The sequence below is a fragment of the Monodelphis domestica genome, chromosome 2 (genome assembly GCF_027887165.1).
Source record: "Monodelphis domestica isolate mMonDom1 chromosome 2, mMonDom1.pri, whole genome shotgun sequence".
Taxonomy (NCBI): domain Eukaryota; kingdom Metazoa; phylum Chordata; class Mammalia; order Didelphimorphia; family Didelphidae; genus Monodelphis; species Monodelphis domestica.
In genome coordinates this window covers 466,676,662-466,704,580 of record NC_077228.1, presented here as the reverse complement: position 1 = coordinate 466,704,580, position 27,919 = coordinate 466,676,662, and the positions used below count along the sequence as shown (strand labels likewise).

General features: G+C 34.3%; 1 protein-coding gene and 1 long non-coding RNA gene across 4 annotated transcripts in view; one reads left to right on the top strand and one right to left on the bottom strand.

Moving 5' to 3' along the window:
* The window catches only part of LOC130457497 (uncharacterized), a 49,987-nt gene that overhangs the window by 12,007 nt on the left and 10,061 nt on the right, over positions 1-27,919 (top strand). The window contains exons 2-3 of the long non-coding RNA XR_008916742.1: positions 508-647; positions 25,263-25,306. This is a non-coding gene — a long non-coding RNA (uncharacterized LOC130457497). The remainder of the gene's footprint in view (positions 1-507; positions 648-25,262; positions 25,307-27,919) is intronic.
* Positions 6,410-27,919, bottom strand: part of LOC103099412 (putative ferric-chelate reductase 1) — an 85,402-nt gene continuing 63,892 nt past the window's right edge. For all 3 annotated transcript variants that reach the window (XM_056819124.1, XM_056819123.1, XM_056819125.1), the window contains 8 exons: positions 25,805-25,921; positions 22,918-23,030; positions 21,809-21,892; positions 21,150-21,247; positions 18,526-18,584; positions 17,062-17,199; positions 16,933-16,958; positions 6,410-6,610 (listed from right to left, as the gene is read on the bottom strand). In XM_056819124.1, coding sequence (XP_056675102.1) covers positions 6,521-6,610; positions 16,933-16,958; positions 17,062-17,199; positions 18,526-18,584; positions 21,150-21,247; positions 21,809-21,892; positions 22,918-23,030; positions 25,805-25,921 — 725 coding nt within the window. In that variant the 3' untranslated portion in view covers positions 6,410-6,520. The remainder of the gene's footprint in view (positions 6,611-16,932; positions 16,959-17,061; positions 17,200-18,525; positions 18,585-21,149; positions 21,248-21,808; positions 21,893-22,917; positions 23,031-25,804; positions 25,922-27,919) is intronic.

Below are 27,919 nucleotides of genomic sequence, written 5' to 3'. Positions count from 1 at the left end.
ATGCTTTCTTACTTGTATTTTCTTAAATTCTTAATCTTTAATAAACCTCATAAAATATAATACTTCTAGCAGAGAAACTAATTTTATCTGCTACATTAGCATATGTGAAGATTAAATTTAACTCTCTCCTGATTGTGAAAATGTAATTAATTAACTCTCCCCTGATTGTGAAAATTAAAATTAACTCCCCTACCCATTTTTAGATTTAATCACCAAAAGTGTAAACACCCTATTTAAAGTTGAGTGGGGAGATCTGCCCATTTTTATATTTAATCACCAGAGGTATAAACACCCCATTCACACTTGAGTAGGGGAGGTCTGTGACCCATATGTGCAAGAGTGGGTGACAAATCAGAATTAAACTAACTGCCCCTGGGCAGTCTTAAAGCAAAGCTTCAACTGTGATTTGCCCATGTAAATATTAGGGGAAGGCACAGGAAGTGACTCAAAAGAAAGTGTCTTTAAAAGGGAGTGACAACTTCCTGAGTTTTTTTTTTTTTTTTGGAGTTCTACTTGGAGTTGAATTTCCTGTGAGAGAGAGTTTTTCATTCTTTGGAGTTGAGACTGGATAAGAATCTGCTGACTGGACCTGAGACCCTGTTCCTGGTGAGGCTGTTCTTAAATCTCTTCCTTTGGACTGACACATGGTGAGTGAAAAGGCTGACTCCTTTACTGGATTTTCTGAAGAAAAAAAAAAACTAGCCTCAGGAGAGACCTACCTCTTGAAAGAGAGACTTCCCTACGTCTTTGGCTTTGCTTAGGCCAGCTAAGGACTAACTCTCCCTACCTGGGTTGAGTCAGGGGTCGGGAGTAAATTACTTAGTGCTTAGGTTAGATATCTTACCCTATCTTCTTTATGATTTTCTTACTTCACTCTTTCTATATTTTGTAAATAAATTGCTTTGGAATAAATTAAATTCATGGAGGCCCTATTTTAAATATAATGCAGTCCAACCTTTTTATATAATTAACCCTTTCCCATCTTACACATATAGGTGGCCAAGTCTCCAGTGCCTCTCTCTCTGTGTGCAGTCTTTCAAGGGAAATAGTTAATAGAGTAGAATGCATGGGAGATTTGGAGTTAAATTACTGAGGTTCATATCCTAGTTCTACTACTTATTACCTATGTGACCACAAGCAAATTATTTTGTTTCTAAATCTCAATTTCTTCATTTGTAAAATGAAAGAGGTGGACTAGATGACTTCTAAAGTTCTTTCCAGCTCTAACTTTATGATCTTATGTACAAGATGACAATTCTTCAGAGGTATGACCAGAAACAGAAATTTATAAAAATTTAGGATGGCCATCTGGGTGGGTAGTCTCTAAGTTCTGACTGAAAGCTATGGCATTTTACCCAGAATTTACAAGGAGACTGTAGCAATGATGCCATCCAAGGAAGAGACAGCTGAATATCTTCATTTATATGATATACAAATATCATCAATATACATAAAGCCTCAGTCTAATAAAGCAATTTAACTGATCATGCTTAGAACTTAATTGACTTATGATGAAAACACCAGTTTTTTAGAATCAGAGAATCATTGAATTTTAGATCTGGAAGGGACAAGTGAGAGCATCTAGTCTAGTCCCTTTAATTCACAGATAAAGGAATCAAGGTCAGAGGTGATATGGGGAAAACAGAATTAATTATTCTATAGTCAGAAAGGCCCTGAGTCTAAAACCTGCCTCCAATGCTTATTACCATACAGATGTGACCTTGATATCATTATCAAGTCAGTTCACTGTCAGATTGGGACTCCAGAATACCAGACAGATCCTAAGCAGCTACATTTTGGGAGTATATTCAATATTATTGAGCATAGTTAAGGAATAGGAGAATTCTCGCTAATATCATTAATAAGCAATCCTCTATTCAATAAGGGATTTCCATTTATATCAACTACAGGGTGCCAGTTTTAACAACATAAAAGCATAGTAAGGCACTCATAATTCTAAAACTCTGGTGCAGATAGTTGAAAAAGCACTTGATAGATAATGAGAGCTGGGTGCTGGACCCATTCTACCACTACCTTTAGTGACTTACACTACTCCATGGGACAATAAAACAGGAATCCAGAGCTCCAAGGGACATCAGAGGGCATGTAGAACAACATGACCTCATTTTACATATGAGGAAACTGAGTTCCAGGGAGAAGTGATTTTCTTTCTTCGCTCTCTGATGCAAATTCCACTTCAGTTTAAAAAAATGGTTTGCTGACTTTTTGTCAATATGCCTGCCACCATCAAATCCCTCTTTAAAACAGTTCTTATTTAATAGCTAAGCAAACTGACAACATATATAATGTTCTGCTTTTAAGAGTCTCCAACTTCTTTTTGGTGAGGAGGGGAATGTATTTTATCATCTATTCTCTAGCACCAAGGCTAGCTACTGTAATTAATGAGAGTAGCTGCTTTGTGTTGTTGTTTTCGTTTATGTTATTATTATTATAGTCATATATATTCTTCTACTTTTGTCTTTCTTTTGTAGGTCATACAAATTTCCCAATAAATGTCATGTCCTACATTTCTGATAGCATAATATTTCCTTGTATTCACATGCCACAATTTGTTCAGACATTTCAGTTCCCAATGGGTATTCACCCCTCTCCTTTTTTGGCTATCTCAAAAAAAGGACAATATGAACACACTACCCGTCTCCTAACAGAGAAATGAAGGATATATGTTGCAGTGGGGTCATACATTTTTGGACATAGCTAACGTAAAGATGTATTTTGTTGGCCTGTGCATATTTAAGAATTTTTAAATTTTTATCATTAAGTTGGGGGTGGGGAGGGAAATGTGAGGGAGAGAGTTGTTAAGAAGTCATTAGATTGTTCAGGTCCTTTGACTCCAAGGTTCCACTGAGAGGCATATACCTCAAGGAAGTCAAAGAATGACCCATTTTTGAACTTGGAATTTTACCCAACACAATATAGCAAAACAAATCATCACAGTAACCATGTCCAGAAATCAATGTCCCACACTGTAACATAAGCCTTTCCCATCTCTTTTAGGAGGTGGGTGGTATCTTTCATCTTCAGTCCTTTGGGTGTGACCATTCCTTTTTCCTTCCCTTCCCTAATTGCTTTCTGGAAGAGTTGTACTATTTAGTATTGTGCTAACATCTACTTCCACCAAAAATTAACATAGCATCTTGCAAGTAACATGACTTGCTACAGTGCTTGGAATCATCATGCACTTTGAAATGAAAGAATTGTGTAATTTCAGAGGTGGTGAATACATGGTCGATGAGTTATATGCAGCCATGATGTTTCCCCAGTGTTGTCCAAAAGCAATTGGGAAATGTTTAACAAAATAAAAACACAATAAAACATAGATAATGTTACATTTTAAAATTAAGTCAGTATGCAGCTCATGGGATCCTCAGTTTGACACTACCAGATAAAAATGTTGCTTAAGCTGCCCCTACAGGAAGAGGGTGCCACCTTGTGGCGTTGGCTTTTCTTATGGTATTCAGAGCTGACTTTAAGTAAAATTGAAAAATAAGCAAAGGGCAAAGTTTGCCTTTGACTTTCCTATATCTCCCCTTCCTCAGTTTCTCTGCAAAATTCCATCCTTTGCTCCTAGGTGCCTGATACCTGTCATCTCTGAGGAATACTCCAAGCTCTAAAATATTCATAACCTTCTTTCCACCAGCAGCTATCAGATAAAGTCATTGTCTCTAATACAGATCTAATGTGCTTCTCTGGAATGGCTCACATTTTGATAGGATGCAATGCCTTTACCTATAGACACAGATGGACAATTATGGATGAAAGGCTAGTGGGGAAGATAATGTTGTAGGTGAGAGATAACTTCCAGACTGTTCTCAATTCTCAAATAATAATACCATGCATTAATATAGAACTTCAAGTTAAACACATGATTTCATTTTAACTTCATAACAAGCCTGCAAATAGAAATTAAGTCATTTGAGGCTATATCTGAAGTAACCCTGGAACGCAGCCTTTTTTGACTCCTATGTCCATTGTTCTATCCAGCTTACCATAGACAATTACTTAGATCAGACCAGTATTATAAGTTACTCCCTCATGTGGCTTCCAGACTCAAAACTTTATGTTTAATATTTAATACTAAATATAATCATACTAAAATGAATAAAATTAAAAATAGAAAACAGAGCAAAATAGAATAATAAAATAACAAAATAAAAATTATTAATAATAAAAATAATAAATATAAAATAAAATAATATGTAATAAACCTAAATTCATGGAACACAGGGTGGTATTCAGAGCATACTTGACTTTGAAGAGTGGTAGTCCATTTCCTTTCTTCCAAATTTTTTTTTAAAGGTCAGGTACAGAAAAAGGAATAATTGTGCTCTAGATTTCTATGAACTCTACCCAGATAGTATTGTACTCAAACTGTTAACACACCCTCTTTTGAAATATTTTACTTAGCATTTCAATTAAAGTTTGCTACAATGCAAATAACAACAGGAAATGGTTTAATTTATGCCACTCTCCATGGGAAGATTTATATAAACTTATGCAGAGACAGAGCAGTAGATATAGTGTCTTTACTAATGTAAATTAAAGAATCACTAAGAGAAAACTGAACTTTGAGTAGTTGAAAACCCAATAATGGGACTTAAAAACAGATAATGAAACCTTTCTCCTTCCATATTCCACTCAGTAGAGATAGTATACTATGAGAGCAGAATGTTGCATATCTTTGGAGGTAGTTCCTGTTTAGGTTGTTTTTGCTTAATAACTTTTCTTTGCCAAGGTTCTATTTCAGGATGAAAATTGTATAACAAAAATGATAGCAATGTATTAAACATATAGCAATAAAACTTATTTAAAAAAATTATGTTACTGTCATTGAAGATCAGTGGGGCTCTACTCTTCTCCTCTAGGGCATGGCTAGCTAATTTATTAATGACTCAATAGGAATAAGATATAAGGAAAGAGATGATTTCAAAGAGACAAACAAAGACTCATGAATTGAAGCAGAGTGTGGTAAGCAGAGCAAAAAAAACAAACAAACACAATTTTCTCTACAACATCAACATTAAAAAAATGAACAATTATGGGAAATTTTATAAAGATGTGACAAATGAAATGAGCAGAACCAAGAGAACAATTTATACAATAACAACAAAGATTTTAGGACAAATAACCGTGAAAGTTGTAAGAACTATGATGTGTGTGTGTGTGTGTGTGTGTGTGTGTATGTGTGTGTGTGTGTGTGTGATTTTACGCCTTAGATCTACCACCATTCTGAAAGGTGGGCAGCATGATACATCCGTAGTCCTCTGGAGTTATGGATAGTCATTGTATTGATCATAGTTCTTATAGTTTTCACAGTTGCTTATCTTTACAGTATTGTTATTGTAATACATTGTTCTCTATTTGTATTCTTATATGCACATTTATGTATATGTGTGATATAGTGCATATATCCCTATGATGGTGAACCTATGGCATATGTGCCAAAGATGGCATGCAGATACCTCTTCCTGGGCACAGGTAGGCCCCTTGGCTTGGCCATCCTGAACACAGGGGGTGAGGCATGCATTTGAGTGCAGGGCATGACACACAATGGGGGATGGCAGGCACTGGCCTGCTGTTTTAGGGGGTTGGTGGAACATGGCACAGGGTCCCTAAAAAGTTCAAAAAGCTTCTCCATCACTGATATATTCTATAGACATACACACACTGATTAATCATAGATCCTTAAATACAGTTTTAAGGAAAGATGGGCTGGAATAAGTATGCACAGCACAACAGAGCCTTGATGAGTATTCTTTGGCAATTAGCAAATCCTATTTCCTCATGAAAACCTGCTATAATTTAAAGCATCTAGTAGCTCCTTTTTGACCATATCCATGGAGCTAATGACTTCTATAATTCTGCTTCAGACCTAGCATCATGTTTTCATGGAACCAGCTCCCCACCGAGTGGCTATCAATTCTACTTGGATAAGTAGAACAAACCTTCAAAGAATTCCAGTTGACTGCAGTGCTTGGGGATGCTTTATGAAAGATGAATAGTATATGAATGCATAGAATATGTCAGCTGCTATTGTGCACTTTTCTTTTGTTTCTACCTCCATGTGTTCATGTTGTATCCCCTGAAAGAAGGGATACTCCTGGAGAATAGGAGCTATTGAACTTTCATCTTTCTATCCCCAGTACCCAGCACAGTGCTTGGCACTTAAATGTTTGATGATTGATTATACATAGAAATAACCATTAGAAATTATAAACACACAGTCTGAAAAAATACTAGAGGGAACAACAAGAGGATTTTAGTTTTTAAAAAAGATAACTACCATAAAAATTGCAAGGAATAAGTTCAATAAAAGATAGTAACAATAGAAGCAATTTATACAATGACAATGATATTGTAAAGACAAAAACCTTGAGAGACTTAAAAATTCTATTCCAACTGTTTGAAATGCATTATTTTCCTAGTTTTTATTATGTAGAAAAATCAGTCGACATGACAGTGATTTTCATTTAGTAAAAAATGGACAAAGATCCTTTCTCTAGGACTGTCCAATTCCAACCAGCAGGGTTATTATAAATATGAAGTTTCCACACATGTAAACTATCAGCAGTATTTTTTCATTCTTTATCTGAGAAGGGAAGAAAAATCAGTTAGACATTCACTTTGAAAAAAATGTTTCCAAGATGACATATTATTTCTAAGGTCTCTTCTGGACCTATGTTGCTGTGAAACAGCTTTGACAATTCTATTGTTTGGTAGAAGACATTAAAACATTTTCGCATTTGGTTAGGCACAGGTATACTTCAATTCTGATAGCTGCTTCACTAGATACGGAAAACTGGACAACTTTAGTTTTAGAGTTAAAGTTTTAGGACTTTAAATAGCTGCTATATAGCTCCTTTTCAGTGATAGTTGAATAAAAGAAGGCAGTGAGCATGAGGGCCTTAGCACGAGAAGTCCAATGCAGATTTCAACATACTTCATTCACCTGAGGCTTAAGTGTCAGAGGCACTATTCAAATCCAGATCAGTAATTTTTTCAGTCATAATATTAAAAGAAACCAAGACAACTAAAAATAATTACTAAGGACTGGAATTTATAGAATATGAACTTGTCTTATGTGATAAAGATTTAAATTCAGAGGTTCCCAGCTCAGATATTAGATTTTCTATTTCCTTTCATGATTTAATACAAATTACAATCTCCCAGGGTCTCAACTTTCCATATCTGTAAAATGAGTAGCTTAGCAATGGAATTACTGTTGTGACTTCAGAGGCTTGATGATGAAACATGATTCTTACATCTCTTATTAAAAACAGGTGCAGAATGAGATATTTTTAGATATGACCAGTGTTTCATTGAACTGTCCCTTTTGTTTTTTTTTTAATAAATAAGTCAGTCAACAAACATTTATTAGGTTTCTACTATGTGTTAAACACTGCAGATAAAAAAAAGAGGCAAAAGGCAGTCTTCCTCTTCAAGAAATTAATATTTGAATGGGGAAGACAATAAGCAAACATGTTCAAACTATTTATAAGATTTGGGAAGTAATGTTACTTTAAATGAAGAGTATCAACAAAACATTTCTTTAAAAATAAAATACAAAAAAGGAGGCAGTTGAAGGTGATGACCCCCAAAGCCTTTTTTTGACATCTAGGTTTTACGAAACTTTTTATTTTGGGAGGGTAAATTTCCCCTCTATAAGTATTTTTTGTCATTATAAAGAAGCTTCCATTAATATTTTCATACATATATAGCTTTTACCCTTCTCAATAGTGTCCTTGGAGATTAATCCTGGTAATGAGATCTCTAGGTCAATGAGCATCGATAGTATTTTCCAATGTCACAACCCCTCAGGAATGCAGATTAAGACTTTTTGCAGAATATTTATGTTCTCTAAATCATCGTTGTCTCACCAAAAACTATATTTGGATTATGTGTATGGGTTGTAGATCTACTTCCAGCCTAATGCAGGTATGTCAGGGTTTTCCAGATATCTATCATGTTTAACTTATTTAAATTTCAATTCATCTTCCTAACTTCTTTCTTATTTTTTTTGTTAGATTTATTTAATTCAGAGAGGGGAAAATTAAAGACCCCCATTATTATTATTTCATTATCTACTTCCATGTGTATTTCATTTAGTTTTCCCCTTAAAAATCTAGATGCTATAACTTTTGGTGCATACAGGTCCAATAATAATAATGCCTCATTAGCCATAGCTCCCCACAACAAAATATAGTTATCTTGTTTATCCCTTCCAATTAATAACCTTTTTAAAAGTTTTTTTATTCTGAGTATAACAATCACCACATGCAGAACATTTCCACATACAAAGTAGAACAGGAAAAGAAAATTATATATGAAACAGCAAATCTACTATGTATATCTTGTTTTTTTTCCCAAAAATATATGATAAATTTGACATTTTTTCCAAAGTTTTCCTGCTTTTTTCCTTATGAATTTGTAGTATTTCCTTGTGACTTTGCTCCTATTTTATGTATTTTGAAAAATGTGTCAATACCATCTTTAAATTCTTATTGTTTTGGGGATAAAACTATGACTAGATCTTTTCCCTATCAAAAAAGAAAAACATAATACTTTAATAAAAAAGTATTGTCTAACAAGGCAAATCCACACATTTGTCATGTTCTAAAATTGTATCTGACTTGAGTTGTATGCTGGGAGCTAAGATGGAAGACTAAAGGATGCTCTGCTTCCCTGATCCCTCCATGCACACACACAAAAACACATTGCTTCAAAACAAAAGGAAGCTGGAGGACTATGTCTCATTGGGGTAAAAGAAGAGACAGGCTGAGGTAGCATAACATCAGTGTGAACTGGCAGAACTTGGAGTAGCCCAACACAAGGCAACTCTATCAGAGGCAAAGAAGCTGAAGAATGGGATGAGCCCAGGTCAGGTCACTGCCACACAGGTATAGAATGCAGAACACTTACAAACTCTCCTGTGGCAGCTGAACCCTAAGGCCACAAGGAAGCAGAGAGGGGAGAATGGAACTTCAGGACCTTACTCACTCCCATGTAGTAGTAGAGCCTGAGGTTTCAAGGGAGTCCAGAGGGGGAACTATAGTAAACTACTCACACCCATGTGACAGTAGAATGCTTGAGTGGCACACACCAGAGCAGAGGATCTGTCCATCTAAGGACACGTGTCAGGGGCAGGGAAGTAGAAGAGTAGGGACCAATCTAGCCCACAAAAGAATGGGGAAACTGGTAGCATTGGGTGCTGAATATACTGGGTAAAACAGCTATAAACCTCCCCAGAGCAAGACAACAGAGCCACCTCCTCAATAGACACACTGTAGGGAACAAGGGCAGCTGGTCATATTCCAACTACCAGAGAAGAATATTCTGTAAACTTGGAACAGTGAGCCCTCTACCCCAGGAGCAAGGAAGAACCTCAACTGATAGAAAAGATATGGGGAGAAAAAACATTTAGAAAAATGAGCAAAAGACAAAAAAGCCTCCTCAAAACTCTGACCTTAGAAAGTTACTTTAGTGACAGAGAAGACTAAAATAGGAACTCAGAAGAGTACAATGCCAAAATGGAAACATGTGAAGCCTCAAAGGAAAGGGCAAAAAGATTTGAAGGCTCAAAAACAAACAAACAAACAAACAAACTCCAACCCTGGGAGTATTTGAAAAGTTAAAAAACCAAATAATAAGAGAACTGACAGAAAAACTCAACATCTGGGGTGGTGGTGGAGGTATTGGTGGTCATAGAATTCACTGAAGAAGTTAACTCCTTAAAAACTAGAATAGGCCAAAAGGAAAGTGAGGCACACACACACACACACACACACACACACACACACACACACACACACAAAACCTTGAAGAAAACAACTTCTTAAGGAATAGAATGAAACAAATGGAAATGGCGAATTAAAAAAAAGGCAGTGAAGAAAGCAACCCTTTGAAGAGTAAGATTGGCCAAATGGAAGAGGAAACAAAAACTCAAGGAAGAAAAAACTTCCTAAAAATTATATTTAGACAAATAGAAGCTAATGAAATCATAAGAAATCAGAAAACAAAAAGGAAAAAAAATTCCTGGAAAATAGATTTAGGAGAGATAATGTAAGAATCATTGGAAAGTTATGATCAAAAACAAGAGTCTGAATATCAAATTATAAGAAATCATTAGGGAAAACTCTCCTAATATACTCAAACAGGAGAGGAAAAATACAAATAAAAAAAATTCACTAATTGCCTCCTAAAAGAGATCCTAAAACAAAATATCCTAGGACAATTGTAGCCAAATTCCAGAACTCTCACACCAAGGAAAAAGTACTATAAGCTGCCAGAAGGAAGCAATTCAAATATCAAGGAGCCACACTCACACACTAGGAGGCACGGAATATGATATTCCAAAAGGCAAAGGTTTTAGGACTACAACCTAGAATTATATACCCAGCAAAATTGAGCATAATCCTCTAGGGGGAAAAATTGATGTTTAACGAAATAAAGGAATTTCAGACTTTCCTACCCAAAAACCAGAACTGAAAAGAAAATGGGATGTGCAAATTTGATATTCAAGAGAAGCATAAAAAAGCAAAGTGAAAATAAGAATTTTGATAAGGTTGGATTGGGTACATTCATCCCTAAGAAGCTGATGATTGAAATAATTAAGATATTGATGATACTTGAGAAAAGTAAGGTACTCAAAGAAAGCAAGATACCTAAATAATCTACATTACTCAAGAACTTTATCACTATTAAAGCAATGAAAAGGAGTATATATAGAAAAAAAGGAAGGAAACTAAATAAGATGGGCTTAAAAAAAGAGATGGGAAAGAGGAACACATGGGGAGGAGAGAAAAGGAGAAGTGGAAGATGGTAAATTACCTCTCATTAAGAGGCACATAAGTGGCAAATACAGTGGAGGAGAAGATGAGGAGGAGGGGGCTTACTTGCATCAGAACTAGCTCTAATTGGGAATAATACCCATACCAATTAGCTATAGAAACTTACTTTACTGTATAGAGAAATAGGATGATAGGGAGAGTAAAGGAGACAGAGTGGGCAAAAAGGAGAGTAAATGAAGGAGGTGGTCACCAAATATCTGTGAATCAGAAAAGTCTAGAAGGAGAGAGAAGAATAAATAGGTAGAAAATAAGATGGGGGAAACATACAATTTGTAATCATAACTATGAAAGTGAATGGAATGAACTCATCCATAAAATAGAAAAGGATAGCAGACTGAATTAAAAACTACAATCCCACAATAAGCTGTCTACAAGAAACACATTTAAAACAAGGAGACACACACTGAGTACAATTAAGAGGTTAAAGCATAATATATTATGCTAACATAAAAAAAAGCAGGGGTAGCAATATTGATCTCAGATAAGACAAAGTAGAAAATGATCTAATCAAAAAAGATAAGGAAGGAAAATTACATCATGATTAAAGGCACTATAAATAGTGAAATATATCAATATTAAACATATACATCAAATGGCATAGAAAGCATATTTCTAAAGGAGAAGTTACAAGAGGCAATAGATAGTAAAATGTTACTAGTAGAGGACCTCAACTTTCCCCTCTTGAAAGTAGATAAATCCAATCACAAAATAAACAAGAAGCTAAGGAAGTAAATAGAATTTTAGAAAAATTGGATCTGATAGACCTCTGGAGAAAACTTAATGGGATTAGAAAGGAATATACATTTAGTTCAGCAGTATATGGCATCTTCACAAAAATTGACCATATAATAGGGCTTAAAAACCTCACACCCAGTTGTAGAACAGCAGAAATATTAAATGCATACTTTTCTGAGCACAACACAAAAATTTTACTCAGCAAAGGGTAGCAGAAAGATTAAACAAATTGAAAATTAAATAATCTTATTCTAAATAAAGATTGGGCTAAAGAACAAACCATAGAAATAGCTGACAATTTTATTTTTAAAAATGACAATGAGGAGGCAATATAAAAAAACTCATGGGATGCAGTAAAGTGGTACTTAGGGGGCAATTCATATCTGTAAATGCTTACATCAATAAAATAGAGAAAGAGCAGATCAATGAATTGATCATGCAACTAGGAAAAAAACATTTTAAATCCCTAATCAAACAACAAATTGGAAATCCTGAAAATCAAGGGAGAGTAATAAAATTCAAAGTAAGAAAACCATTGAACTAATAAATAAGACAAGGAGTTGGTTTTATGAAAAAATAAAATAGTTGAACCATTGGTTAACTTGATTAAAAAATGAAAATCAAATATGAAAAAGTTAAAATCACTACCAATGAAGAGGAAATTAAAACAATTATTGGTAATTTTGCCTAAATATATGCCAATAAATCTAAAAATCTAAGTTAAATAGATGAATACTTACAAAACATTAACCAACCAGATTAACAAAAGAGGAAATATAATATGTAGACAACCCCATCACAGAAAAAGAAATTTAATAAACCATCAAAGAACTCCCCCCAAAAGTCCCAGAGCTAGAAGGATTCACCAGTGAATTCTACCAAATATTCAAAGAACAACTAACTCCAATACTATATAAACTATTTTTTAAAAAAGGGATAGGGAGAATCTTTTTTTTTTTTTTTTAAGGGGGTTAAGTGACTTGCCCAGGATCACATAGCTAGGAAGTTTCTGAAGCCAACTTTGAAACCAGGACCTCCCATCTCTGGGCCTGACTCTCAATTCACTGAGCCACTCAGCTGCCTCCAGGGCAGGGAGAATCTTTCCAAACTCTTTATGTCACAAAATTGGTACTGATACCTGAACCAGGAAGAGTTAAGGCAGAGAAAGAAAACTATAGCTCAATCTTTCTAATGAACATAAATTACTAGTGAGGAGATTACAATATTAGATGACAAAAAATCAGAAACTATGATTCAGTGGGTATTATACCAGGAATGCAGGGTTGTTCAATATTTAGAAAACCATCCACATAAGTGGCAATATCAGTAAGAAACCCAGCAAAAACCACTTGCTTATTTCAATAGATGTACAAAAAGCATTTGACAAAATATAATACTCATTCCTTATAAAGACATTAGAAAACATTGGAATGAATGGAACCTTTCTCAAAGTGTTAAATGACATCTGTATAAAACCAACAGCAAGCATTATCTATAGAGGTGATAAACTAAAATCCTTCCCAGTAAAAACAAATGTAAAACAAGGATGCCTATTATCATCACTTTTATTTAATATTGGATTAGAAATGCTTGCTATAGCAATGAGAACAGAAAAAGAAATTGAAGAAATTATAATAGCAATAAAGAAACAAAGTTATCATTCTGCAGATGACATGATAGTATATCTAGAGAATCAATCCAAAAACTAATAGAAAAAACAACTTTAGCAAAGTTGTAGGATACAAAATAAACCCACATTAAACATCAGCATTTCTATTTACCACAACAAAATCCAACAGAAAGACATAGAAAAGGAAATTCCATTCAAAATAACTCTAGACAATATAAAATACTTGGGGGTATACCTACCAAAACAAACCCAGCAATTATATGAACCCAATTATGAGGCACTCTTCACACAAATAAAATCTGTCCTAAACAATTGGAAAAGTGTTAATTTCTCATTGACAGGCCAAGTCAATATAGATAACATGGAATCCTATCTAAATTAATTATTTAGTGCCATACCAATCTAACTACCCAAAAATTATTTAATAGAACTAGAAAAAATAACAAAATTCATGTGGAAGAAACAAAAGGGCAAGAATATCAGGAGAAATAGTGGTGGAAAATATGAAGGAAGGAGGCCTGGCTGTACTAGATATCAAACTATATTATAAAGTAGTAATCATCAAAACAATCTGGTACTGGTTAAGAAATATAGTGGTGGATCAGTGGAAGAGATTAGGTAATAAAAGCATGGCAATTAATGGTCATAGCAACTTAGTGTTCAATAAACCCAGAGTTCCAAGCTTTTGGGAAAGAACACATATATTTGACAAAAAATGCTGGGAAAACTGGAAAGGAGTTTGGCAGAGATCAGGCATGGACCAATATCTCACACCATACATCAGTATAAAGTCAAAATGGATACCTGATCTAGAAATAAAGGGTGGCACTATAAACAAATCAGGGAAACATGGAAAAGTTTACCTGTGAGACTTACAGATGATGGAATAATTTATGACTAAGTAATATATAAAGAACTTTATGAAAAATTAAACAGATAATTTAAAGAAAGAGATAATAATATCCCCTGTGGAAACAGTAAAGAGCAGCTGAGAAAAGCACTTAAAACTACCTGTTGGAGACTATAACAGGTGAGGAACTATCTTCATATTTAAGAGTTCCAATTACTCTGGGAAATAACATAGACACTTGACTAGTTATTTTATCAGTTGGCTTCAGTTTCTTTCTTTACATGAAAATAACCCTTTTCCAGAAATATTGTGAGATGATCAGCTGATTATGGGGAGTTAGTATCAACATACTGGAAACAAAGGCAGGGTACCATGTGTAGATTTCCCCAAGTTTCTAGGATTGGATTATACAGATCAAGAAAAGGTAAAAGAAACTCTTCCCCCCAAATTCTCTGACCATCTGACATAAAGGCTATATACATAAGCATATAAGAGGAAAGGAAGGGTCATTGTGAATTGTAAGATGGATATGAGTCAAGTAGTATGGACAGCAAAGGCAAATTGGTTCTTAATAAGAACATACAATTATGAGCATAGTAAGTACTTGTTCATTTTTACCAAATTCTGAAAAAGGGAAAAAACAGCAAGAGGGATTCTTAATCTCCTCATTCATTACTTTTTAATATTCATAAAAATAACAATAAGATAAATGCTAATACATTAAGCTCATCATAAGCTAATACATTAAGCTCATAAGAAGGCTCACCTAAATTATTTTTTTAAATATGAAGTTTAATGGCTGTACATGTAATTGATGTAATTTAAAGAGTTTCTAGAAGATTCCAGAGGGCCAGTGATGAAGGATACTATCCATCTCCTGATGGGTGTTAGACTAAATTTTTAGAATGAAACAGTTGGATATAGTCAACGTGGAAATTTGTTTTGCTTGATTACACATATGTATCACTAGGGTTTTCTTTTCTTTTTTCTTTTGCTAATGTATGTGTGTGTGCGATTTTGTGTGTGCATGTGTAAGAGATAAAAGGAAGAGAAAATAAGTTCTTGATATTTTAAAATGTTAATTTAAAAAAGAATTTAGTTCAACATGTATAAAATGGCAGCATGACGTAGAGCTGATCAGCCTTTAAATCTAAGAGTTCAGGCAAGTGAATGATTTTTCTGGTCAGGGTATTCAAGGCTATGCCATAAGTGACTTGGTTGAAGAAACTGGGGTCTATTAGCCTTAAAAAAAAGAGGACTTTGGGGAGAACAGGATGCTATTTTCAAGTATGGGAAGAACTATCATGTGAAAGATGGAAAGATGGGAAAGAAAGATCTGTTTGATGGGACACAACTAAAAGCAATGGAGAGAAGATGAAGAAGAAGATTTCTTAATAATTAGAGATACACCAAAGTAGGCTGAGATCAATTAGGAAGTAGTGACTTATCTCTTATTGGAATACTTCAAGAAAGAACCGGACGACCATTTGATAGATACACTATGGAAGGAATCTTTGTTCAGGTAAGAGCTGGACTATATCAGCTCTCCACACACTCTATAGTATGGCAAAATGAACCTACATGTTGTTCCACATACATGCTGTTTTCTGTACCTAACAAACCATTCTCCTTTTCCTCTTAGAATTCTTGTTGTTGTTAATTTGTTTTCAGTTGTCTCCCACTTTTTGTGACTAGATTCAGGTTTGTTTGTTTTTTGGCAAAGATACTGGGGTGGCTTGTCATTTCCTTCTTGGGCTCATTTTATAGATGAGGAATTGAGGCAAAGAGGGTTAAGTGACTTGCCCAGGGCTACACAGCTAGTAAGTGCCCAAGCCCAGCTTAGAACTTGGGTCTTCTTGGCTGCAGGCGTGATACTCTTTCTACTTTGCCACCTTGCTACCTCCTTCTTGGTTTCCTTCAAGACTTAGCCTGAGCCACATCTTATACATCAGTGGTGTCAAACTCAAATAGAAATGGGGGCTATTAATATGTATATAAGGATCCCCGTGGACCACAAACTAACTTAATTTTAAAATATATTACTATTTATATGGTATTGTATTTTTATTTTGTTAAGTATTTTCCAATTACATTTTAGTTTGGTTTTGACTGCAATTGGGAGAAATTTGGGCTGCATATTTCATACTTTTGTTCTATATGATGCCTTTCCTGATAACTCTCCTATGATTGCCATCAGGTACTAAATCTTTCTCTTCCCCCTCATGATTGTTTTGCTATTTTGTATATACCTATACACATGCATGGCTGCCCCAGTTAGAACAGAAGCTCTTTAAAGTCAGGGTCTATTTGGCTTTTGCCTTTGTATCTGCAGTTTAGCATAGTGTCTATCACATAGTAGATGTTTTATAAATGTGTGCTGATTGATATTATAAATGGTTTCTTTAAAAACTATTTTGTCTTCTTATTTATAGTATAATTTCTTTCTTTTTTTCTCTTGCCTTTACATTCTGTCTTAGTATCAATTCTAAAACAGAAGAGAAGCAAGGACTAGGCAATTGGGGTTAAGTGATTTGCCCAGGGTCACACAGATAGGAATGTATGGAGCTAAATTTGAACTCAGGTCCTCCCAATTGCAGGCCTGGCACTCTATTTGCTGTGCCACTTCACTGCCCTCTAGAGTTAAATTCTGAATGGCTTCTTTTCTTTCTTCTATTCTCTAACACACCTGCAACCAAATAGTAAACTATTATATTATCCAAATTACATAAATTTCCAATTACTGGAATTAGGATATTTTTATTGATCAGATATTTTGAAGTTGGACTAGATAGCCCCAGAGGACCTTTTACACTTTAGTTAGAAAGTTTCTATAAAAGCAAAGACTTTACCTTTCCTTTTGGATTTTCATCACCATCTGAAAATTAATAAAACCATTCAAATTAATAAAAGTAAAGGGGAATGATTTTATCAAGAAAGTTAATTTTGTTACCTCTCCAGTGGTTGAAGCTGATCCTTACCTTTCCTCCAAAAATAAGCATTTGCATGAAATATCACATCTCTTAGTATCCCCCAGCCGACTAACCCTCCCATCACTTTTTCCATCCATATATCGGGAGATGGATCAATGATCTTGAATCCTAGCAACATAGTAACATCTAAAAAGAAAGGGAAATATTGGCCAAGATAAATAATTGTCTTTTTTTTTACTTCGCACAAAATTATTCAGGCAGGATTGTTTTATGAGGTGTTTGTTTTTGTTTAGTTCCATAATTTCAAAAATAGAAACCAATAGATGTGTTAAACAACATTTAAATTTTTGATTTTTCACTCTTTAAATGAATGTGGGACAGCTAAGTGGTAGAATGGATTGTGTATGGAACATCTGATTGCCAATATGACCTTAGATACTTATAAACTGTGGGATTCTGAGAAATATATTTAATCTCTCTTTGCCTCAATTTCTTCATCTGTAAAATGATTATATGATCATTTATAATTTATAATATAGCACCTGCTTCCCAGAGTTGTTATGGGGATAAAAAGAGATCAAATTTGTGAAGTGCTTTGAGAACCTTAAAGTAGTATATAAATGTTAGCTATTTTATAAAAGCTAACCATTATTGTCTTTGTAATAAGACTACCCTGCATAGAATATGACATTTCATAAGTTTGTGCTTAATAAATACCTACCCATATGAATTAAGATGGATTAAATGTAAGTTAGTCTATCTGCTGTGAAGAAATAGATATTGGAATAAAATTCTGAGTCTTTTCTTCCTTCTCCATCCTTTGAGTGAAAAAGATAGAAGTATTCTTTATGCTTCTATTTTTAAAAGATGGCATACAAGTAAATAGGAAAAACCGGATCCCTTTCTTTGGGAGGACAACTTCTATATAAAAAACAAGGATAACAAACAGAATTTTCTAAGCTTCTATGAATTGGAAATCAAGATTCCTTTGTTTCTTTTAGTCATCTTAATATTAAAATATCTATTTTTTCATCAGTGTTTATAGCCTTTTCATATTAAACCAAATACCTTTAAAATCAGGTCTGGAGTTAAAACATATCATACTTCTTCCTTTGGAGGTCAAAAGTAGTTCCTTCTATGAGAAACTTTGTTTTCTTAACTGGTTCAATGCTTATTGAAGAGGCAAGTTGGAAAGTATCAAGCCACTGGCATTGAAACAGCTATTGAGGTACAAGTAATGTTTTTTCTCTAGTGCTATTTAACAAAAAGACTGTAAGGAATTTATTTATTAATTGTGTGGAGTAGATGAAAAAGAATTTATGCCATGCTTTGCAATAAAAATTGTGTATGTATAACCTGGAAGCTGGAACTTTTCCAATGACACTTAATGAGAACTTATGTAATGACATCATAATTTAACATATACACATCAAAAATAATTTCAGCTTAATACTTATAGAATATCCAGGGATTCAAAAAAGATTAACCATACAAAGCAGTTGAAATAGATACCTGATAAAATCCTTAATGCAAAAGCAGTTACAGCATGGAACCAATTAAAGATAATTCTCCTATAGAAACAAAAATAATGTAAACTTTGGATTTTATTTTTAGTAGCATTTTTATTTTAAAAATTTTGAATTTATTTTGACATGAGATATACAAAGTTAGTCAAATTATGTAGGACAATAGTCCCAGATATAGGAAATAAAGAAATACAGAAATATGTTTGTGCTTTGCATTTTATTGTTTCTTTTTTTTTCCCTTCTGCATGGACATTGTTATAACTTCAATCAGAGGAGTTTGGGGATTGATATGACTTGGATATTAAGTACTCAAGTCCTTTAGTCTAGGAACTAAGGAAGGTCTATAAGTGTTACTGGCAGGACCTAAGACTTAGATAAGGTAGAGAAAAAAATTAACATGGGAGTGGAAGCAAAAGAGAAGGAAAAGGAAATAAAGGTAGAAGATTTTATGTAGTATGGTTTTGAGTAGAAGAATTTGTGCTATGTACCTCTTTCTGTTGGAGGCAGTCACAGATTAACTGGAAGTTTCTTTCCTTTGTATAAGACAAGGAAAAGGGGGGCAACTGGGTGGCTCAGTGGATAAAGAGCCAGGCCTAGAGACAGGAAATCCTTGGTTTAGATCTAGCCTCAGACAATTCCTAGCTGTGTGACCCTGGGCAAATCACTTAACTCCCATTGCCTACCCCTTACCACTCTTCTGCCTTGAAACCAATATACATAGTATTGATTCTAAGGTGGAAGGTAAGGATTTAAAAAAATACAAGGAAAAACACTTGAGCAATATCTTGGAAAAAATTAAAAGTTCCAAGGTAGGATTGAAAAAAATAAATGAAGACAAGAAGAAAAGTGAGGAAGCAGTGGAATTAAAAGCAGTATAGTCTTGAATGGGGTAGGGTAGAGTACATAGTTTGCTTTGCATGGTCAGTATAGTGTTTGGATTTGGTGTAGTATGGTATAGCATGGTGGAGGATATGGTCTGTGGTGTGATATGATATGGCAGGGGGTGGGTAATGGTCTGATTTGTCATAAGCCTGATGTCATCAAACTTTATTTTGCCCTCCATAGAAGGCAAATCTTTCTAGTGTTAAATAAATCTGTGAAGCATTTTACCTAAATGATCTTATTTGAGGTTCATGACAGTTTTGTGATGTAGGTACTACATGCATTATTATCCCCCTTTAACAATGTGGAAAATGAGGGACATTAGCGGGTTGACTGATAGATCAATAATTGGGCACTATTCAATATTTTAATCGATGCCTTAAACAAAGACAAAATTTCAAGATGATACAAAAGTGGGAATGATAGCTTCTCCACTCTGGCTACTAACATCCTTGGCTTCCTTTAAGTCCCAACTAAAATCCCACCTTCCATATGAAGCCTTTCCTAACCTAGCCTCAGCTCCAGTGCCATTACCATTAATCATTTCCTATTTATCCTGTATATACTTTGCTTTATATATATTCATTCATAGGTTGTCTTTCTCATTAGATTGTAAACTCCTTGAGAGAAGGGACTGGTTTTTTGTCTTTTGTCTTTTTTTTTTAATCCAGAGCACTTAGCACAGTGCCTGGTACATAGTAGGCATTTAATAAATGTTATTTATTGATTGATAGATGTTACATGACAGAAGTGGAATCCAAAAATATCTCTAAAGATTAGAACAATGAGTTTAATCTAAAGTGGTAAAATGAATAAGAATAAATGTAATAAACTCATACTTAAGTTAAAAAAATAAATTACACAGATCAAGGTTGTTAGCCAAAAACACTATTGTTTAAGCTTAGACTGCATTAGCAGGTCCACATGATTAGGAGATGAGACCTTAGAAAAAGTAATTGTGACCAAAATAAGAGAAGTCCTGGTATGTGAATTATACTATACCTTCATTAATGATATTTGGAATCTTATATTTTTCAGGAGTTGGAAATAATATTTTAGGGAGGATACTGACAAACTGAAATATATTGAGACAAAAGCGACCAGGATTTCAAAAAGTACTAGAATCTAATTCGAATGAGATTAATTGAAGGAAATGAAGATGTATTAGAAAAGAAAACTTTACAAAGAGAAAATTAAATAAGTCATTTTGAGTATTTGAAGGAACTTCATGTGGAATGGTTTGACTTGTCCCTAAAGAGCAGAACTAGCAGTAATAATAGGTAGAAGTCTGAGAGGCCGACTTAGGTTCAATATAAAAAAAAGTCCTAATTGGACAAATCTAAAATAGAATAGGCTGTCTAAATACTATTTCTCTCTTCAAAAGAGTCCAAGAAATGGCTGGATGAAAACTTCTCAGAGATATGATAGAAAGGAATTTTACTTAGGTTTAGCTTAGTCTAGATGCCTTAAGAACTTTCTAACTTTTATATTTTATGATTACATATAAAATATAAAATTCCAAAAGCAAGTTATTTGATTTCAAAATTTCCCAATCTACTCCACTGTACCCAGTCATCCTGGGTTTATTGTTCCTTGTAATTCTCACATTATTCTTGGCTCTTAGCCTTATAATTGATATTAGTGATTTCAAGGGTATCCAGAACTGCACCACTGGTTAGTAATGAATTAACTCTTATTTTGAATCACCTAATTTTAAAGGGTATTTACCTTTTATGGTGAGGTGGAGGTCGAAAGAGAGCAATCACTGGTTGAAGGAAAGCCAGTACCATCACAATACAACCCAAAATAGGATGAGGCCAATTGCCCTGCAGACGAAACAAATTGCATATAAATATATGCATATATATGAAATGACTTATTAGAATGAGTTGTAATCTTAATGCTTTAATTTGACTTTACCTATTCACATACAGAAGGAAGGAACTGGCACTACCACTTAGAGTCCATGCCTGTTATTGTCTGTATAAGCATATCATTTTGTCCAAATGCTAGAGTAGTCCATTTCCCTGTTCTGAAATTATGAAAGTAGTTTGCAAGTAATGGTAATAATTTTAATCTACCTACTTTGGTAAGAAAAGAATGAAATGTGAGGATGGTATGCTTTAGCCTAAAGTGTGTATCTATGCATCATTATAGATATTTGGATCTCCTTCTTAAAAAGAACTTGGAACTGCAGTTGGGGTTGGAAGTAGAAATAATATCTATTAGAAGGCATTTAGTACAAGTAACTTATGTCCTATCTATGGTCTAAATATAATCTCACATTCATCAAGGAATTATTAATTGTAAATGAAACCCAGGTGTAAATTATCAGACAATACTTAGAGTTTGACTCAACACTACAAAATTTCAGAAGATAAACTTACGCTCCATCCTTGGACGTGTATAAAGGGCAGTATAAAGGCTATCATGACAAATACCACTGTCAATGTCATCAGAGATCTGTGGACCTAAAGAAAAATTACATCAAGCTTTAGAAGATTTAACTGACATTTCAGTTGGCACTTATGATAGCTGGGCACTGATCATTTTATTTATTTGGTAAAAGAATCCTGGGCAGCCAGGTGGCCCAATGAATAGAGGGCCAGATTTGGAATTAGAAAGATCTGAGTTCAAATCTGACTTCAAACACTAACTAGCTGTGTGACCCTGGTCAAAACACTTAACTATTTGCTTCAGTATTCTCATCTGAAAAATTTGCTGGAGAAGGAAACCATTCCAATCTTTGCCAAGAAAACTACAAATGGGAGTCATGAAGAGTTGGACAAAAAGAATCTTCTCATTTTTTAAACTGGAGAGACACAGAGACAATAGTTGAAAGATATTCCTATAAAATTTTGCCATCTTTCTTACTGGTCTTCATGAAGAATGTTAGTTTTCATTATTCAATAAATTTGTAGAAGTTTTAGTTAACAGATTTCCCATTAATAGAATACTTTGCAAATGTGTTTAATTTAGCTAAATAAACAATATAGTGTTCAAGTGGAAATCTGAATGTTTTTAATATTTTCAATTCCTCCCTTGATATTTCCTTTCTTCAGAGTAATTCTTTTCTTTATAGAATGCTGCCATGGGGGGAAAATTCACTTATCCTGAAAATAAGTTTTCCTTCTTTCTTTAACCCTTAGATTAGGACAAGGATAAGGACCAGATCTGTGATTTCAGTCAGTCAACAATAGTTTATTAAATATTTGCCATGTGCCAGGTACTGTACTAAGTACTGTAATTAAAAATCAACATCAACAAAACTAAACAATACTATCTGGCCTCAGATACTTCCTGGCTCTGTGACTTAAGTAAGCCACTTGCTAGTGGCTAGGCTAGTTGCCTACCCCTTCCTACTATTCTTCCTTGGAATCAATACTTAGTATCCATTCTAACTCAGAAGGTAACAGTTTTTGAAAAATGGGTTCATTATTATGACAAATTATTTCAGAAACATTTTCAGATGCTACATTCACATTCAATTACAAACCTGAAACCAGAGCTCTTTGCCAAGAACTTGTTTTACCATCACACCTTTCCAGAATCGGGCAAAGACCATGCCTACATTTCCTATTACCATCCAGGAGATAAGCATGATAGAACCTGTTTTTAAAAGGACAGAAAAAATAATAAAACTTTTTTTCTAAATAGGGTTTATGTTCTAATCAGTTCTCTTATAGCTATGCTATGCTGCTATTTAAACATTCAATTTTTCTAGTCCATCTTACACTTTTATGAAACCTCTTCCCTGGAGAACAAGTCTTTTCCCCCACTGGACCCAAGGCCGTTTTCTCTTCAGATTCCCACAGGTATTTAAACCATCATTTAGTTGGGATAGCCATGGCATTAAATAAAAGAACTGATCAATAAAGTAAAAATAATGGCATTAATGACTTCATTCTGATTCTTATAATCATGAGATTTGCCATACTCCCCTCCCCATTTTTATATAATAAAGGAATATGCTTTAATATAGTCCACTATTAGAATATAAATTCCTTTCAAGTAGGGACTGTTTCATTTATTTGTATCTCTAGCACCAAGCATGGTTTTTGGCACATAGTAGACACATAATAAAATGCTCATTGATTAATTTAACTATTTAGTAGGGAAAAAGACTTGCAACCTGCCAGGAGCCATCAAAGACCACACTGTCTGACATGGTCACAGTTGGAAACTGAGGACTGCAAGGCGGTCCCCTGGAAAGATGAAGGCACCCACTTAGTCTCCCTCTATGTGACTTCTCCCACTAACTTCTCTTACTAATGACATTGTTTTGATTACTGTCTTCTCCCCAGTACAAGAGAAATAATATGAAAGCAAATATTTACAGGGTTACTACACATATGCTCCATTTAATCCCCCAGAATATCACCAAAAAGACGCACTCTAAAGATCATATTCACAGAATTAAAACCTAAAGAATTCCATGCACCCATTACCCCCCTCCCCTTTTCTCTCCTTTGGCAAAGTTACACTCAGATTCTCCACACTCAGATTGACCTCCAATGCAGGCCAAGCACAACAGGCACATCAATTACTCCTCTAAAACACAAACTGCTGATACATTTCCCTAAATCTGTTTGTGTACAATAACCAGGCAACATTGCTAGGTTCTTTAAAGAAACACAAGAAAAATGGATCATGGAAATTGAAGATATTCCCAATTCTGGTTTATCTCACATTCACCCCTTAACCCCTCACCCAGCAACAAATGTTTTTGTTACCTATCTCCTACATAATTCCGATTGATTATGAAAGCTGATTCTCTTCACTGGTCAGCCCACAAGTCAGGGGGAACTGACCCTTGATTACCTTGCCTGCATCATCCATCTCCATCACTATCCCTTTGTTGTAGCAACATGGTATGCACAGATGATCATAAAATGCTAATTTAACAATCTGTTAGAAATTGGTGTTACACATCCAATTACTTGCTAGAAATCATGTATGTTGAAAAATGATTGTGTGCTAAGAAGCATGTAACCACTGAAGCTATATAATAAACACGAGCTCTGTGCCTGGCAGAACAGCTTGGTGACACCTGAGCACAAAGGTCTGAGCACTGAGTTGTCTTCCACTCATCATTTATTTGCCTAAAGTCATCACACCTAGCCAGAAAAGGACCCTTGGCATTGAGAGACTGCTGGACGGCTTTCAAAAGTAACCTAATGGCTATACTATGTCATTGGAAGAACAGCAATTTAAAGGGCTCACGCTTAGAAAGAGAGCAGAAACTGATTCCAGTTTGTACATAGCAATTCCAAAGGTGTCTCCCTGACACTTAACTCCCCATCATTTGCTCTTTTCTTCATTGCAAAATAATGCTTAACTTCAACTTTCCCTTCTGTTAGAGGCAGTTAGGTGGTATGGTGGATAGAGATGGACCTAAAATTAGCGATCCATATCCTGCCTTACGTGATTATTTGCTGAGCAATGGACAACCTCTCTGAGCCCGTTTCTTTATCTGTAAAATGGGATGATAATAATAACACTTATCATCCAGAGTTATTTTTAGGAACAAATGAGATAACATATATATGTATGTATGTCTGCATTATATAGATAGATAGGTAGATAGTATATTGCAAACTTAAAATGCCATTTAAATATAAGCTACTCTTACCACCAAATAAATCTGTTTTCTACTAAACAAATAAAACTTAAGGCTATAGAAAAGAACTCTCATCAACATAGACATTAGAATAGACACATCAACATCTTTCCACAATGTTAAAAATCTAAGTATTTAGTATATATGTTAAAAGAACATGGATAAAGGGTAGATTCTCCTCTGACTTTTTTTCTTCCCAATTTTTTATATCATTGGTTTAGAGAACTCTGTGTGAGGAAATTCTTCCTTCAACAAATATAAATCTGTAAGTAGTCTGTAAATAATGGTCTTTGAGAATGCTTTTGTGGGGAGTGGGGTGGTCATGGTAGTGATGGTACATGTGCCCTGAGAGTTGAAATATCTTGCCCAGTCATATATCCAGTATGACTTAGAAGCAAGACATGAACTCAGGCTTACTTAACTCCAGAGTTGCTCTTCTCATCCATTACCAGCTTTCTTCTAACAGTGTCTTATTTATTCCATGCACTAAGTGGAAGCTTAGTAAACACGAATGAAAGTAAACTAATGAACAAAACCCAAACCCACAAGCCAGTTATCACTGCCTATCTAACCATTACTCATTCCCTTTTCTCTTTGCACTCCTAGCCAACCATGCCAACTTTAAGATACTCTTTAGTTTATCCTTTATGCTTTGACTTAATTTAACTGAACCAATTTCAAAATGTTTAGTAATAAAAAAAAGTTCTAGTGATCCTGTTTCTTTATTCACTAATTAGGAAGAGTCCCATAAAAATATACATACCATGAACTTTAATAAGAACTGGTGTAGGTGAGGAGGTTCCACTTGCATCTATTGGTTTGAAAATATCTACTTTCTGAGTTGTTACTAAAGGAGTTGTGGTATGTTTCCGTATACTTCCTGCAAATATTAACATTGAGAATACTCAGTATGAAGAATAACGAATTTATATATGTACATAAAGATCTGATAGACATCCAGAAAATCTTTGATCTATGTTTTAAGAGAATGGGTTTCACCAAGACAATTGAGGCATTATATTCAGGAATGTCTGTTTATCTAGAGCACTGATGTTTCATTGGTGTAAAGATGGTTTCAAGGTCTTATAGGTTGGTATGTATTATATTTTCCTTGATTTGGAGTTGGAGTTCTATTTAAATCTGTTTCTTAATGCAAAGAACTGTAAGAAATTGCAAGAATTACACATACATGGTTTTATCTAAAGTTCTAGGTTTGCTGTAGTTCGTAGATGACATTAGGATCATAGGTTTTCAGAGTGGGAAGGGAGATTAAAGAGTCTTTCATAGGAACAGCTAAGTGGCCTGGAGACAGAAGGCCTTAGGGTCAAATTTGGTCTTAGATGCTTTCTAACTGTGTGACCCTGGGCAAGTCACTTAACTCCAGTTGTCTAGTCCTTATTGATCTTCTGCCCTAGAACAGATACTTGGTGTTGAGTCTAAGAAAGAAAGTAAGGATTTAAAAAAAAAAAGGCTTTCATTCCAAGAATTCTGAAGCTAGAATCTACTGATAGATTTTAGGGGGTCCATAAACTTGGAGGGAAAAAGAATTAGGCTTTATTTCAATATATTTAGTTTCCTTTGCTGAAATATTATATATTTTATTTTGTGCATTTAATAAAAACTATTTTAAGAAAGAGTCATAGAGACCTCAGAGTAATTTTAAAAATAAATAATTGAGGGAAACATTAAATATTGATTAAAGGTTAACAAAAATAAAGACATAATCTTGTCCCCATTCAAGTTCACAGACCTACTGAAATTTAACTTCACAAATCCCCACTTTTATTTAGTTACCCATGTTGGGCTTTAGATTTTAGACTGAGAATAATACTTGATGGCATTCTGTAAATTAATGGCAAATTAAACCATTTTTTTGAGTCTATTGTTTTTCCCAGTCTGATGTACACCACAAAGAGATATTTTAATATAAGAATCTATCATTCCTAGTACATATACCTTATAGGAAACTGATAGTGAGTTGCTTATTGGGCATAATTCAATGATTGCTTATAAAATGAAAATTCAGTTTTTCAATAGCATATTTTTAACCGTTCTCCCTACATCATTTCAACAATAATACGTAACTCTGACATAGATATAGTGGAAAACTCTATGGTCTGTTATCCTTCTTTAATTATCTCTTTGTGGAGCCCTTGGGTTGATACTGTAGAACCAGTGGGTTCCATGGAACACAATGTGGCAATCATTGCACCAATTTATTGATTCTTATATATGCTTATAACTTCTCAAAAAGATGGGAAGAATGAGAAAGTTGGTTAAAACAATTTTTTCCCTTTTGCATTTCTCCTATTTATAACTGAAGTATATACCCAGTGCATCTACGAAAATGCCAAGTATAGGAATAGTATCACTAATAAAAGACATACTTAATAATTCTTTTAAAAAAATCCTCCCTCAATGATCAGTGGAATAGACTCAGAGTAAGTGACCTCAGCAAGACAGTCTATGATAAACCCAAAGATCCCAGTTTTGGGGACAAAAATCCACTATTTGATAAAACTGCTGGGAAAATTGGAAGACAGTATGGGAGAGATTGGGTTTGGATCAACATCGTGCACCCTACACCAAGATAACCTCAGAATGGGTGAATGACTTGAATATAAAGAAGGAAACTATAAGTAAATTAGGTGAACACAGAATAGTATACATCTCAGATCTTTGGGAAAGGAAAGATTTTAAGACCAAACAAGAGTTAGAAAAAGTCACAAAATGTCAAATAAATAATTTTGATTACATTAAATTAAAAAGTTTTTGTACAAACAAAACCAATGCAACCAAAATTAGAAGGGAAGCAACAAATTGGGAAAAAATATTCATAAGAAAAACCTCTGACAAAGGTCTAACTACTCAAATTTAT